At 43.0% G+C, this 12,558-nt stretch overlaps 1 protein-coding gene across 1 annotated transcript; it reads left to right on the top strand.

Moving 5' to 3' along the window:
* Window positions 1-3,739: 3,739 nt before the first annotated feature.
* Window positions 3,740-10,356, top strand: ING2 (inhibitor of growth family member 2). The gene is made up of 2 exons (XM_004281743.4): window positions 3,740-4,942; window positions 9,535-10,356. Exons 1-2 carry the CDS (start codon window positions 4,771-4,773, stop codon window positions 10,203-10,205), a joined length of 843 nt encoding a protein of 280 aa, XP_004281791.1. The 5' UTR covers window positions 3,740-4,770; the 3' UTR covers window positions 10,206-10,356.
* The last annotated feature ends 2,202 nt before the right edge of the window (window positions 10,357-12,558 follow it).

Genomic DNA, 12,558 nt, shown 5'->3' with positions numbered 1-12,558 from the left:
TTAAGGTAAGGTAGCTCACTAAGATAAAGGGGTATCGACAAGGACAGAATGTGCTGGCATCTCTTTTATCACACTTATGGATCAAGCTATTACATTATTTGTACAGGATAAACTATTTACACCTACAATATCAACCATTTAATTTTAGATTTATTGTTTCACCAGCAAAATTAGACTAGAATTTCAATTTTGAACATTAGTATAAATCTCTCTTCCCTAAATTTTAAACCCTTTCCCCTTCTTTTAGGAAACATAATTGCATAATTCAAACTCCTTTAATCCTGTGACCTAGTTCCTCCTCTTGATGTTATAAACGGCTCATGTAACTATGGTAACCATCCAGGGAAAATTGAATGTTTTTCTGGTCAGCAATATGCAAAGTATACCATACGTGTTATTTTTCTCTCTGGGATAACCAAAGTGGATAATACGTGTTTGCTCTTCTTCTTGGTTATGGGAATGACATTTTATCATACTGAAAATTCTATGACTATAGACCCAGTCATTCACAGTACCTTCATTAAAAGGTTTAGGATCCTCTTTTGCTGTTAGTGGTCATTCTAATTGCTGCACAGTACTATAACCCATAGATTGATTGTATACACACATCTGCGCTGCCTACCTCATAAACTAAATGTACAGGCTAACAGTACCCATATTAGCAATATTCCATCTCGAGAATCTGGTATTTTCTTAACTTTGTCCTTTAGTCCTAGACAAAGTGTTTCCTTAAAACAAAAAACTAAATGGAATCATCTTGGGAGTATACTTAGATACCAAGAAGACCTAGTTCCAGTCTTTAGTGATTTTATATGTCTTCTTTTTTATTTTTTTTCTACAATTAAGATGTACTACTTATGCAATAAAGCAATCAAAAATGCTTTAAAACTGAGCTCAGTGGAGATGTAGACTGTTAGTATTTGTGGTTATTGTTGTCGCCTGTTGTACTAATGAATTGATTTAAAGTTTCAGGTTTTTTCAGCACAATTTAAAATGCTTGGACCTTCTAGAACAAATTACACTCTAAAGCAAATGTCTAGATTTTTAAAGGATTTATTTATTTGCATTAGGTACAATTACATTTCTACAGTGGGCTATCAGTTGGTGACCTTTCAATATGAGGATTTTGTTTAAAGTGATTTTCTTGAATTTCCCTACATTTTGAACAGTGCTTTTTAACAATCCAAATACCTTCCTTAGAAAAAACATTGCTATCTGCTTCCCTGAATTAAACAGGGAATTAACTACCTTTTACTAGTTTAGAAAAGACCTCATTAACCAGATGCAGTGTGGAATTTGTTCAGATCCTGTTGAACAAACCAAGTGTAAAATAATATTAATGAGACAATAGGGAAATTTCAATTGTCTGGATATTAAATGACAGTAAGATAATTTTTGGATGGGATAATGGTATTGTGGATGTTTTGAAAAACTTCTCTCTTATCCGTTCACATTTAAAGTACAGAGAAAATGACAATAATCCATCAAGGATAAGGGAGTGAGATATTAAGGACCATATATTGATAAATGTTCAAGCTGGGTGAATGGTATATTAGGGTTTATTGTACCATTACCTCTACTTTTGTGTGTGCTTGAAATTTTCCACAAGAAAGTTTTAAAAAATATTAAAAAGAAAAAAAGGACTTCATATTTAATTGTCCTGACTCAAGCAGTAGCTGAATCTTCTCAGGAGGTATCTCTAGGAAACCTTCAGAACTACTTGCTAGTTTGTTTTCCATCAGAGTTTGAAGTGGTCCCCCCTCCCTTTACAGTATAAATAAGGGCCTACCAGAGATCTCTTAAACATTTCTACCAGGGATGTCTCACAGTAACTGATTTAGAAATTAAAGTTAACCTCAGATAGCTCTACTAATTTGGGGGTGTAGGTTACTTATCTTTTTTAGGGTTACTTCAGAAAATATACTTAAGAGCAAATAAGATGCCTTTTTGCTTTATTCACACAATTAAATGTCACCAATTAACTTCTATATTGTGGAGAATTGGGGACTTTTAAATATTGCATTTAGCAGGGTACAGGAACCCCATTTCAAAAGGCCCCAAATTTCCAGTTAAGCGATTACTAAAAAGAAAAGGACATGATAAATAACCGAAGTCAAAGGGCTGAGTTTGGGGAGTACAGTGATTTTTTTTTTTTTACTCTCTTCACACAATCTGCTTTCACAAGTACCGCAGGAGTAAGTCTTTGATTAACTTTTATAAATTAATATAGCAATAAAAGCACATGTCTGACAATTCATATACACACATAGATTACCATATGAGAGTGTTCTTTATAGGTTTAGATCAACACAAGCTGCAAAATCATTATTTAGACTTTTTGCTTCCTTTCAGCCTGTTCAACAGAATTATGAAAGGTCAAAATAATGCTCTAAAAGGTCTTCATTTCCATACTCATCCTTCCTTCTTCATCCGGCTCATGGTTCCTGGAAGGAGTGCTCTAGGTATTATAAATCATTGCGTTTTCTCACTTCTAGTTTCTAACCATGTGTTATATCTGCCTGCAGATCACTTCTCAGGCTGAATAAAATCCATATGTGCGTTCTGTGTCTAATCTGAATCAGTAAATAATAAGGCATCTTGCATTATTTTAGGCCTTCAATAAAACCTAGCTGATTTAAATCTATGAGTAAACAAAAATAGTAGGGTTTAAGTAAAATGTGATTAAAATTCAATTCTTAACAGTGACTTTTTTGACAAGACCTGGCTGCTTAATCTGATTTAAAGAATGACAAGAAAATCCCTAGACGGTTCTCAGAAATACAAGACACTGGATTGCCTGGGTTGACTTAATAATATTCAAGTGGTCAAAACCTCCAAGTGTCACAGGATAATAATACAAGACAATCTTTGAGTCCTGAGCAATATTATCTTGTTCCCAAGACTCAAATTTCCAATAGTGCTTTGTTTCGGTTTGAAATTTAAAATATCCTCTAGATCAAGGTCTAGATTTCTCTTTCCCTGTCAGTGGTTACGTACTATTAACAGCTGTTTCAAAACTGCCCTAAATAGGTCATCATACAGGTGCCCCACCGCTGCAAACCAACTGGATATAAGAAGAAATCCCAATTTATCGCCCCCTCACGTTTTCTTTTTAACTCAAATGTACTACTCACAATAGTGCTTGTTTAGATAGGCATTCCGTTAAAATTCTCCGCGTATTCGTTCTCTTTACACCCATTTCTTTGAAAAATACACGCTGTTATATACACTGAGTCCATCTGGAATTAAAATCAACTCCTCTGCTTGGCATTTCATTTAACCCCAGATAGGAATTAAACCCTGTCGGCCGGTCACGTAGATGAGGACGTGGGCCTGATTTCGGATTCGGTCTGTCCTCGCGTCTCCATCACCCCTGGACCCCGGCCCCCAGTGGTTTTCAGTCTTACGTAGATGTTAAGGTGGTGGTGCCCCTCACGCCGCCAGGAAGCCCTTGCCTACGTTTAATGTTTAAACGTTCTGATCCCCAGGGGGAAAACTTTTTTTTTTTTTTTAAAAGGTTGTCTGTCGGACAAACAGGTATGGGGCAGAGTGAGCCTGAACTAAACGCGATTCCTCAGGAGCCCTAGGGTGGACAAAACCTGCACGTCCTGGTGCGGCGGGAGACCCCCGCGACTGCGGAAGGGCGGGAGCTCGCAGAAGCCAGGAGGGAGATTCAAAAAGCGGACGGACTAAGGGAGAAAGAAACGCAGGGGGCCGCGAGGGCACCGCCTACCTCGGCGATCAGCCCCGGTGCTCCGGGAGCCCGAAGGCCGCGGCTGGAGGAAGACACAGCCAGAGGGCGGTGCCGGCCCGGCGGGCACACAGCCGCCGCGCATGCCCGGAGCCGCGCTCGCCTCAAGCCCGCCGCGTAGTCCCCGCAGGACTCCCTCCGGGTCGCTGCGTAAGGTGGCCGCCTGCTGCTCCTTTTAAGGCTCGCGAGGGGCCGCGCTACATCCATCTGATGGGGAAGAAGTCGGTAACACCGGGCCAAGGGAGCTGGGCCAAGCCTCCCCCTCCCTGTGGGAAGGACGGAAGGAAGGGGTCAACCACCTGCCCTCTCAAGTCCCATTCAGACATTGAGCAAAGAGGCGGACCCGACAGTGCTTCCCCTTTAAGAGGGGGCGGGGCGCAGCCTACAGTTTGGCCGCTCTCCGCACCCTCCCCCCGGGCCAAGAGTTGACAGACCAATCGCCCGGGTGGCGGAGGGAAGGCGGGAGAATGCGAACCCTTCGGCTGGGCGGTAGGGGCGGGCCCCCCGCCTTATTAGGAGGGAGTCCTGCGCAGGCGCAGAGGCGGCCGCAGCCTGAGGGGCGGGGGCGGTCCAGTGAGAGACTCTCCGTCAGGCACTGAGGGTGATTGGGAGGAAAGAGGCCAGCGAGAGGCTTGTCATGGGGATCCGAGGTACGAGACGGCATTGGTAGCATCTGGTGACTCCGAGGGGGACAGGAAGTGTCAACGCCCGGGACCCCGGCGCCAGCTCCGCTGGGGGGATCCCCGCTGCTCTAGTCCTGAGGAGGGAGGGGGAAAAGGAGGGAGCCCCGATCTCGCCCCGCCCCTGGGCTTGTTACCGCGGGGGCGGGGAGTGAGGGCTTCTTTTGCGGGGAGTAGAGATCGGGGGACTCGGCTGTGCCCTCTCGAGCGGCTGCCGGTGTCCCCGCGGCGCCGGGCTGACGAGCAGAGGAGCCGCGGCGGCCGTGGCTGTTGCATGTGTGGCTGCTGGATGCGGAGGCGGCGGCGGCGGCGGCGGCGAGGAGCAGCAGCGGCGGCAGGATGTTAGGGCAGCAGCAACAGCAACTCTACTCGTCGGCCGCGCTCCTGACCGGGGAGCGGAGCCGGCTCCTAACCTGCTATGTGCAGGACTACCTCGAGTGCGTGGAGTCGTTGCCCCACGACATGCAGAGGAACGTGTCCGTGCTGCGAGAGCTGGACAACAAATATCAAGGTAGGGGCCGCGGGGCTGCCGGTGAGTCCTCCCCCACTCGGGTCCGCTGGCCGCCGGGCACGGTCGCTCGGAGCCTGCCCGGGGAAGTGCCACTTTCCATTTCTCCTGTGACAGTCTCCCCGACTGCACAGAGGGGGTCTGGTGTGTGGGACGGGGGAACGGGACTGGAGACCGGGTTCGCGGCCCTCCCTTCCCCCGCTGCGGTCGGCGAGGACTTCTCGGGGGTCTCAAGGGTGAGGGTGGTGGCCGCTTGTCAGCCCCCGCTGCAGACTCAGCGGCTGCAGCTGGTGTGGCGAGGAATCAGCCATTTTAAGAAGCATTTGTTCCGGCCCTCGCCTGCTCGGTGTCGCAGACCCTCCTGCCCCGGCCGGGAGCGTGCAGCCGGGCGGGGACTGTGGGGAGTGAGCGGCCGGCCGCGGCCGGACTCCCGCTGGCCTCCGGGGCCTGGGTTTCCCCACCCCCCCCTCGGGCTCCCACCCCCTGAGAGCAGATGCATTGGAACGTGCAGGGGGGAGGGGGCGCGAGAGGGCTGCGAAGGCGGCCTCCGGGGAGGTCCCTCCCTCGGCTCTCCGGCTCCCGGCTCGGGAGTAGAGGAGGCTTTCCCTCTCCCACCCCAGGGAAAGTTCTGGGCCACAGCTTTTCACAGCTCTTTCAGCCAAATGGTTAAAAGGCTAGGGGTCCCCGCGGGGGAAGGGAGAGGGGTGTGTGTGGCGGGGTGGACCCCCCGCCCGCTCTGGGGGCGGGGCCTGCGGTCGTGACGAAGGACATAGGCGGGGCGCGGACGCGCGCGCTGCCTCCCGTCTGGAAAATGGCTGGTTGCACGAAGGCTTGGGCGACACTGGCTGTTCGGGCGGGGACCGTGCGGGACATTAGCTCGTCCTGAGCGGAGTCAGTGTTGGGATTTGGGACATGTTTGTTTGATTTTTCGACTTTTTCCCAATCACTCAATCACGACAAAGACACAGCTACTGTGATCGTCGCTGGCCTCTGCACCGCGTAGGTTCCGGGCCTTGCGTCACTTCCGGGCCTCTGGAGGATGTGGGTTAGTTGACCGGGCAACCGCCTGGCGTCTCTTAACCCCTGGATCCCTACTTCGCCAAGTTTAAGTACGGAGGCAAAAGCCACCCTTTGTGGTCAGACCCAAGGAGCTAGGGTTGATTCCCTGGAATCAGCTTTTTTACAGAGAGTACATTTACTATTTACCATTGGTGGCCCTTTCGCCTGTAACTACAAGGGGAGGAGTTTAAATGGGGAGCCGTTTGGTTTAAGGAACAAGGAGGTCTGAATCAAGGAACAGACCTTAGACATAATGTGGAATCAGCCATACGGACTTTAAAAAGATAACTTCTTGGACCCATTCTCTGTTTTTCGACACGTCGCTAGTTTTATGATTTAGTGTCTAAGGAACGCATTTCTGGGGTGATATTTTCGGGCCTGTAGCCTGATAGAACGTTTAAGTGTCTCTGTTTTTTCACCTATAATTTATTTCTGCCTTTTGAACCCATATGACTGACAGGACTGATCTCTGTTGGGGGGAAGAGAATTAATACGATTACTTACTGTGTGTCAATTGCTGCACCACGTCCAGAACATTATCTCATTTAATCTTCACAACTCAATGAAGTAAAAATTCATTTTGCAGACAAATTAAAATTTACAAGGAGTTTAAGTAACTTGTCCAATTAAGTGGGGAATGTTTGACTCCACATCCTGGCTGCTGCAGGTGCACATGCTCGTTTTTAAATTATTTAAATCTTTTTTTGTTTGTTTTTTTAAATAAAAGCTCTCCAAAGGTATTTTCTATAGACATGGAGCACATACCTGAATTGTAACCTTAAAATATTATATATTGTACATGTGTGCTTAAAAATTGTATGTTGAACATTTTTAGTTTTTCAAATAATCATAACTCTGAAGTTTGTAAACCTTGCAGGCTTTTACATTTCTTTAAAGACATGTTTGCCTTCATGAAAGTTAAGCTATTTTTTTTTCATTTGAATTGCTGGGGGGGCAATTTGTTCCAGGGAAATCTGCCATCTTGACCATCTAAAGTTGACAGAAGTAGCTTTGGTAACATGAGAAACAGTATTAGGCCTTGAAAGATCGAGAGATTTAAAAAAATTTTAGCCCCATTAAAATTGTAGTTCTTTTGAAGAGTAATACAAAAACAGTGATCTAGTTTTTACTCTGCACATGCTTACTAAGCTCAACTCTCAGTTTTCTATTAGCTTTATATACTTGTGTGTTCTTGGTTTTTCATGTTTTTTGTTTCTTTGCTAGTTCTTAAGTATTTCCTGGTTTTAGATTTAATACCTACAGCAAAATTCGATGTTATAAATTATATAGGTAGTCAAAGAAATTTCTCTCCTACCTATTTGAGACACTTTCAGAAGTTACTGAACAACCTCAAAAGTAGCCTTAAAAACAGAGAGAAATGAAGAAAACAATTTCACAATTGAATGAAGTATTTATTATGGGGTATGGTTATTAGAGAACGTCAATTTTTGTTCCAGTATTCTTGTTCCAGTATTTCTCTTTCATAGTTCAAAGGTAAATAACCTTTGAACTAAAATTTCGTACTTAATTTTAAGTGCCTTCCATGCAGCTGAGTAGAAAGTGCTTAAAGAGCAGAGCCAGACTGACAGATAATGGCAGAGTTCAAAGTCTGGGGTTGATACCTGTTGAGCTTAATCTTCTTCACATATAAAAGTGGTGGCTTCCTCATGGGATAGCTGTGGGGATTACTGAGAAAGTCACATGGAAGAGGCTCAGTAAATGTTATTTCACCGGGTAATTAAGGTGTCTTAAAAATGTGAATTTTTACTTCATGTATAATATCAATGTGCTGCTATTAAATAATATATTTAGCTTCTAATTCCTGATTATTCGATACAGAGTGTTTGGAATAAGTTTTGCTTTTATTAATTAATTAATTTATTTATTTATTTATTTATCGCTGTGTTGGGTCTTTGTTTCTGTGCGAGGGCTTTCTCTAGTTGTGGCAAGCGGGGGCCACTCACTATCGCGGCCTCCCTTGTTGCGGAGCACAGGCTCCAGACGCGCAGGCTCAGTAGTTGTGGCTCACGGGCCCAGTTGCTCCGCGGCATGTGGGATCTTCCCAGACCAGGGCACGAACCTGCGTCCCTTGCATTGGCAGGCAGACTCCCAACCACTGCACCACCAGAGAAGCCCTGCTTTTATTTTTTAAACCTCACATTTTGTGTGTTTGAGGGGAAAATATATAATTTCCTTATTTTTCCTGGAGGAAAATTGGATTCTTAAGAAATCCACTTACATACCTAGCTGGGGAAATGGGCTAGATGTGAACATTGTTTAAAAATATGCTCTGCAGGTATGAGTACCCTCAAATGTGTGGGAGCACATTGTCATGAATCCCGGGTTAAATAGTTGTCCGTCAAGTGTGAGTACCTACACTCTCCAGGGCGACGGGAATTCACAAGTTGTGTTGAATACTTGCTCTATGTTACCTTACTCACAGACACCCCCAGTGTATGTATTTGGTCGTCTAACATTTCTGTTGTCGTTAGAGCAGTGATATTAGAAGATAGAACAGTGATATGGCATCGGGTGTGATAAATTCCAGTTAATTTTTGTTTCTCCACCTTTACTAAGACAGAACTCTTTCAGATAGCATTGTATCTCATAAGGATGAGAAACAGAACAGATTTGAATAAGACATCTATGTAAATTTTGGTGACATCTGGAACTATATTTTCAGATATTTGTATACCTTCTAATGACTCGGCCATTTTTAATTGATGTAAGTGGGTCCTCATGCTATACAATATCTAAATCAGCAGTTCAAAAGGCTGAGAACCAACGGCTGAGTTATCTACAAAAGCACAGTGATCCAATGCCAACTTTACTATAATTTTGTTAGTAGCTTAGTCAATTGATGCCAGAACCTGAACCTAAACCTGCTCCGGAAATAGCTTGATTTTCAGACTCTCCCATGTGATGAAATAAAAGAGCCATTCAGGCTAATATGATGGGAAGCTAAGAGTTACTTGTGTCTGCTTTGTTAAGAACGTCCAGGGGATGATATGAAAATCAAGGTATAGCGTCTCTCTAGAGTTCTGTGGCAAGTCATCGATTGAACCATAAACCCTGTAAACACAGTTGGACAGTAATCTAGAGTAGTCCTGGAACCTTTTTAAGTTTTACGGCTGGAGTCCAGCCTGGAAATTTTATATACAGGGTAGTTTTGAGGTTTACCTGAAGTATAGGTGATACGGCACTGGGTGAACTCTAAAGTGGCACAGAGTGTTTCTGCCCAAGTAAAGACTTTTGATTAATAATTAGCCACACATCTCTTATCCTTTCTAATATAGATTAATGGGTATTAAGAGAGTTTTGTGTTCATTCTTTTTATTAGTTTATCTCTAAATGTACTTTCATGTTGGATAATATGTGGTCTTTGTAAGGGAAATGAAATGTTTCTCATGTATTCATACTATGGAGGAGTGTGGTCTTTATGGTTTGAGTTCATTCTAACTGTACCAATTCTGTGAAAAATAACTAACTTGAAAAATGTTATATGTGCTACCATATATTTTCTTTTCCTCTTTTAGAAACATTAAAGGAAATTGATGATGTCTATGAAAAATATAAGAAAGAAGATGATTCAAACCAGAAAAAACGCCTCCAGCAGCATCTCCAGAGAGCATTAATCAATAGTCAAGAATTGGGAGATGAAAAAATTCAGATTGTCACACAGATGCTCGAATTGGTGGAAAATCGGGCAAGGCAAATGGAGCTACATTCACAGTGTTTTCAAGATCCTGCTGAAAGTGAGCGAGCCTCAGATAAAGCAAAGATGGATTCCAGCCAACCAGAACGATCTTCGAGAAGACCCCGCCGACAGCGAACCAGTGAAAGCCGTGATCTGTGTCACATGACGAATGGGATTGAAGACTGTGATGATCAGCCACCTAAAGAAAAGAAATCCAAGTCAGCCAAGAAAAAGAAACGTTCCAAGGCCAAGCAGGAAAGGGAAGCTTCGCCTGTTGAGTTTGCAATAGATCCCAACGAACCTACATATTGTTTATGTAACCAAGTGTCTTATGGGGAAATGATCGGATGTGACAATGAACAGTGTCCAATTGAATGGTTTCACTTTTCATGTGTTTCACTTACCTATAAACCAAAGGGGAAATGGTATTGCCCAAAGTGCAGGGGAGATAATGAGAAAACGATGGACAAAAGTACTGAAAAGACAAAGAAGGAGAGAAGATCGAGGTAGTAAAGGCCGTCTGCATTTTAAAGGGTTATTTGTCTTTTATATAATTCTTTCAGAATTTACTTTCAGAAAATGTTTTAGGGTAAATGCATAAGACTATGCAATAATTTTTAATCATTAGTATTAATGGTGTATTAAAAGTTGTTGTACTTTGTCTGTGACCTTAATTTTCTGCACTGAATTACCAAATATTTTAAGCCAGGTAATCTTCAGATCACCTGATGAAAGGAGCAGGGAGTAGGGAAGGGTGGTGTGAACATAATAACTTCACAAACCATGCCTATTTCCTTTTCACTGAAAATGCAATGCTAATTTTGGGGTAAACACCAAAGTTTTGCTAGCATTTTAGTCTATGTGCTTAAAAAAATTTAGATATAGTTGGAGTTCTCTGTAAGCATTCAGATTATCTTGGATAATTTAAAATATGAACACTATACCATTCAGAGCTTCTCTCTTCCTGGCCCCATTTATACATACACTTGGTCATCTCTAGTCTTCCAAGAATTTAAGGAACTAGAGATAAGAATAATTTGGGATTCCATGTGGAATAATGTGCTCTTATTAGAGTATTTGCTGCTCTATTTTCCATAGTAGCATTTTGATACACTGTCAGTAGCCCATTTATAAATACCTTGCTGCTGCTTCATAGCTGCATTCAGTCTAGTGCTTAATAAGGGAGTTGTTTTGTTTTAATTGGGACAGGTAGGGACAGTTAGGATACCAAAAATGCTGCCATTGGCTTATATTGGCAAAATTTGGGTTATGCAGTATCATGGTTCAAGGTTGAGCAATTTTAAAAAGACATTTAATAATATTTTTCATGTTGACCCATGGCTGGGATGCCTAGACACAGGCCTATCAGCGGGAAAATGGCATATACTAGTCTTTAAATATTGCCTTTATGTCAGACAGTAGTTGAAATAGTTTTGCTAGTAGCTATAGGTCATTTCTGTCCCAATCAGAAATTATATATTATTTTAAGTAATAGTGTATTTACTTTCTTAACTTTCTGGTATTGGTGCTGTTTGGTGTCTTCACGTTTAATGTATTTGTAAATTGAATTTTCCAAGATTCTAAAATTGAATTTTCCAAGATTCTGATATTTTAAGGGTAAACATCTTGATGGATATATGTCCGTATATTTGGAGAATTTTTTGGTTTTTCAGGGGTGGGGGGCAGTGGATTGACTAGTCCTTAAAATCTATGTGTAACATACTTTTTATTCCTCATTTCTTCCTAATCTGATGATCTTGATTCTTTTTGACTAACATGTGAAAAATCCTGTTTGCTTGTTTGGAAAAAGAAAAAAAAAAGTGTGTTTTTCTCTTCTGGCTCTCCTGTGTGACTTTTAGGCATATCATTTCACCTCATCCGGGTGTCAGGCTACTCATCAGTAGTATGCAGTTGGCTTAAATATCTCCAAGTTTCTTTTGAAATCTACAGTATTTGCACTGTAGTGAGGATTTTAATAATCAAAGGACTTGTTTTTCTCTTTCATTAATTTTGTCCTTCATTCTGTGGTGTGAAGACAGTTTAAAGGTGAGCTTAGAGACGGGTAAATGCACAGTATTTTATTAGCTTCTGTCCTAAGGATATTTTGATTGATGACTGGAGTTGATTATATTGAGCAAGAAATACTGAGTTGTGAAGAAATCCTCTTCTCTCTTGAGAATATAGCATTCTGTCTTAGTGATTATATCCTTGTTACCAGGATAGAGCTGTTCACCTGACACCATTAAAAATATCAGTATGTGCAAAGCCCCCCAGAGCTTCCAGATGTGACTCACATACAGGTCAACACTTTCATACATAAATTTGCATCAGCATATGGGGAAAAAATGAACCTACAAATAGAAGTCCCAAAATTTGGATTAGGCTTGACAGGAAAACAAGCGTGGAAAGTCCTGGAAGATGTGTTCTCTTTGAGAATGACTGATATATTTTTTTTATAAATTTATTGATTTATTTATCTTTGGGTGTGTTGGGTCTTCGTTTCTGTGCGAGGGCTTTCTCCAGTTGGAGTGAGCGGGGGCTACTCTTCATCGTGGTGCGCAGGCCTCTCACTGTCGCGGCCTCTCTTGTTGCGGAGCACAGGCTCCAGACGTGCAGGCTCAGTAGTTGTGGCTCACGGGCCTAGTTGCTCTGTGGCATGTGGGATCTTCCTAGACCAGGGCCCGAACCCGTGTCCCCTGCATCGGCAGGCAGATTCTCAACCACTGCGCCACCAGGGAAGCCCTCTTTTTTTAAGTATAATAGATTTCATATACTATTTCATACCATGCTTACCAACTCATACTATATACCAGTGCTTCCCAAACTGGTCTCACGTTGGAATTACCTCAGGAGCTTTAAAAAA

Source organism: Orcinus orca, chromosome 21 (genome assembly GCF_937001465.1).
Source record: "Orcinus orca chromosome 21, mOrcOrc1.1, whole genome shotgun sequence".
Classification (NCBI taxonomy): Eukaryota; Metazoa; Chordata; class Mammalia; order Artiodactyla; family Delphinidae; genus Orcinus; species Orcinus orca.
Note: the sequence above shows the minus strand (reverse complement) of the source record. Positions and strands in the feature narration are given on the sequence as shown.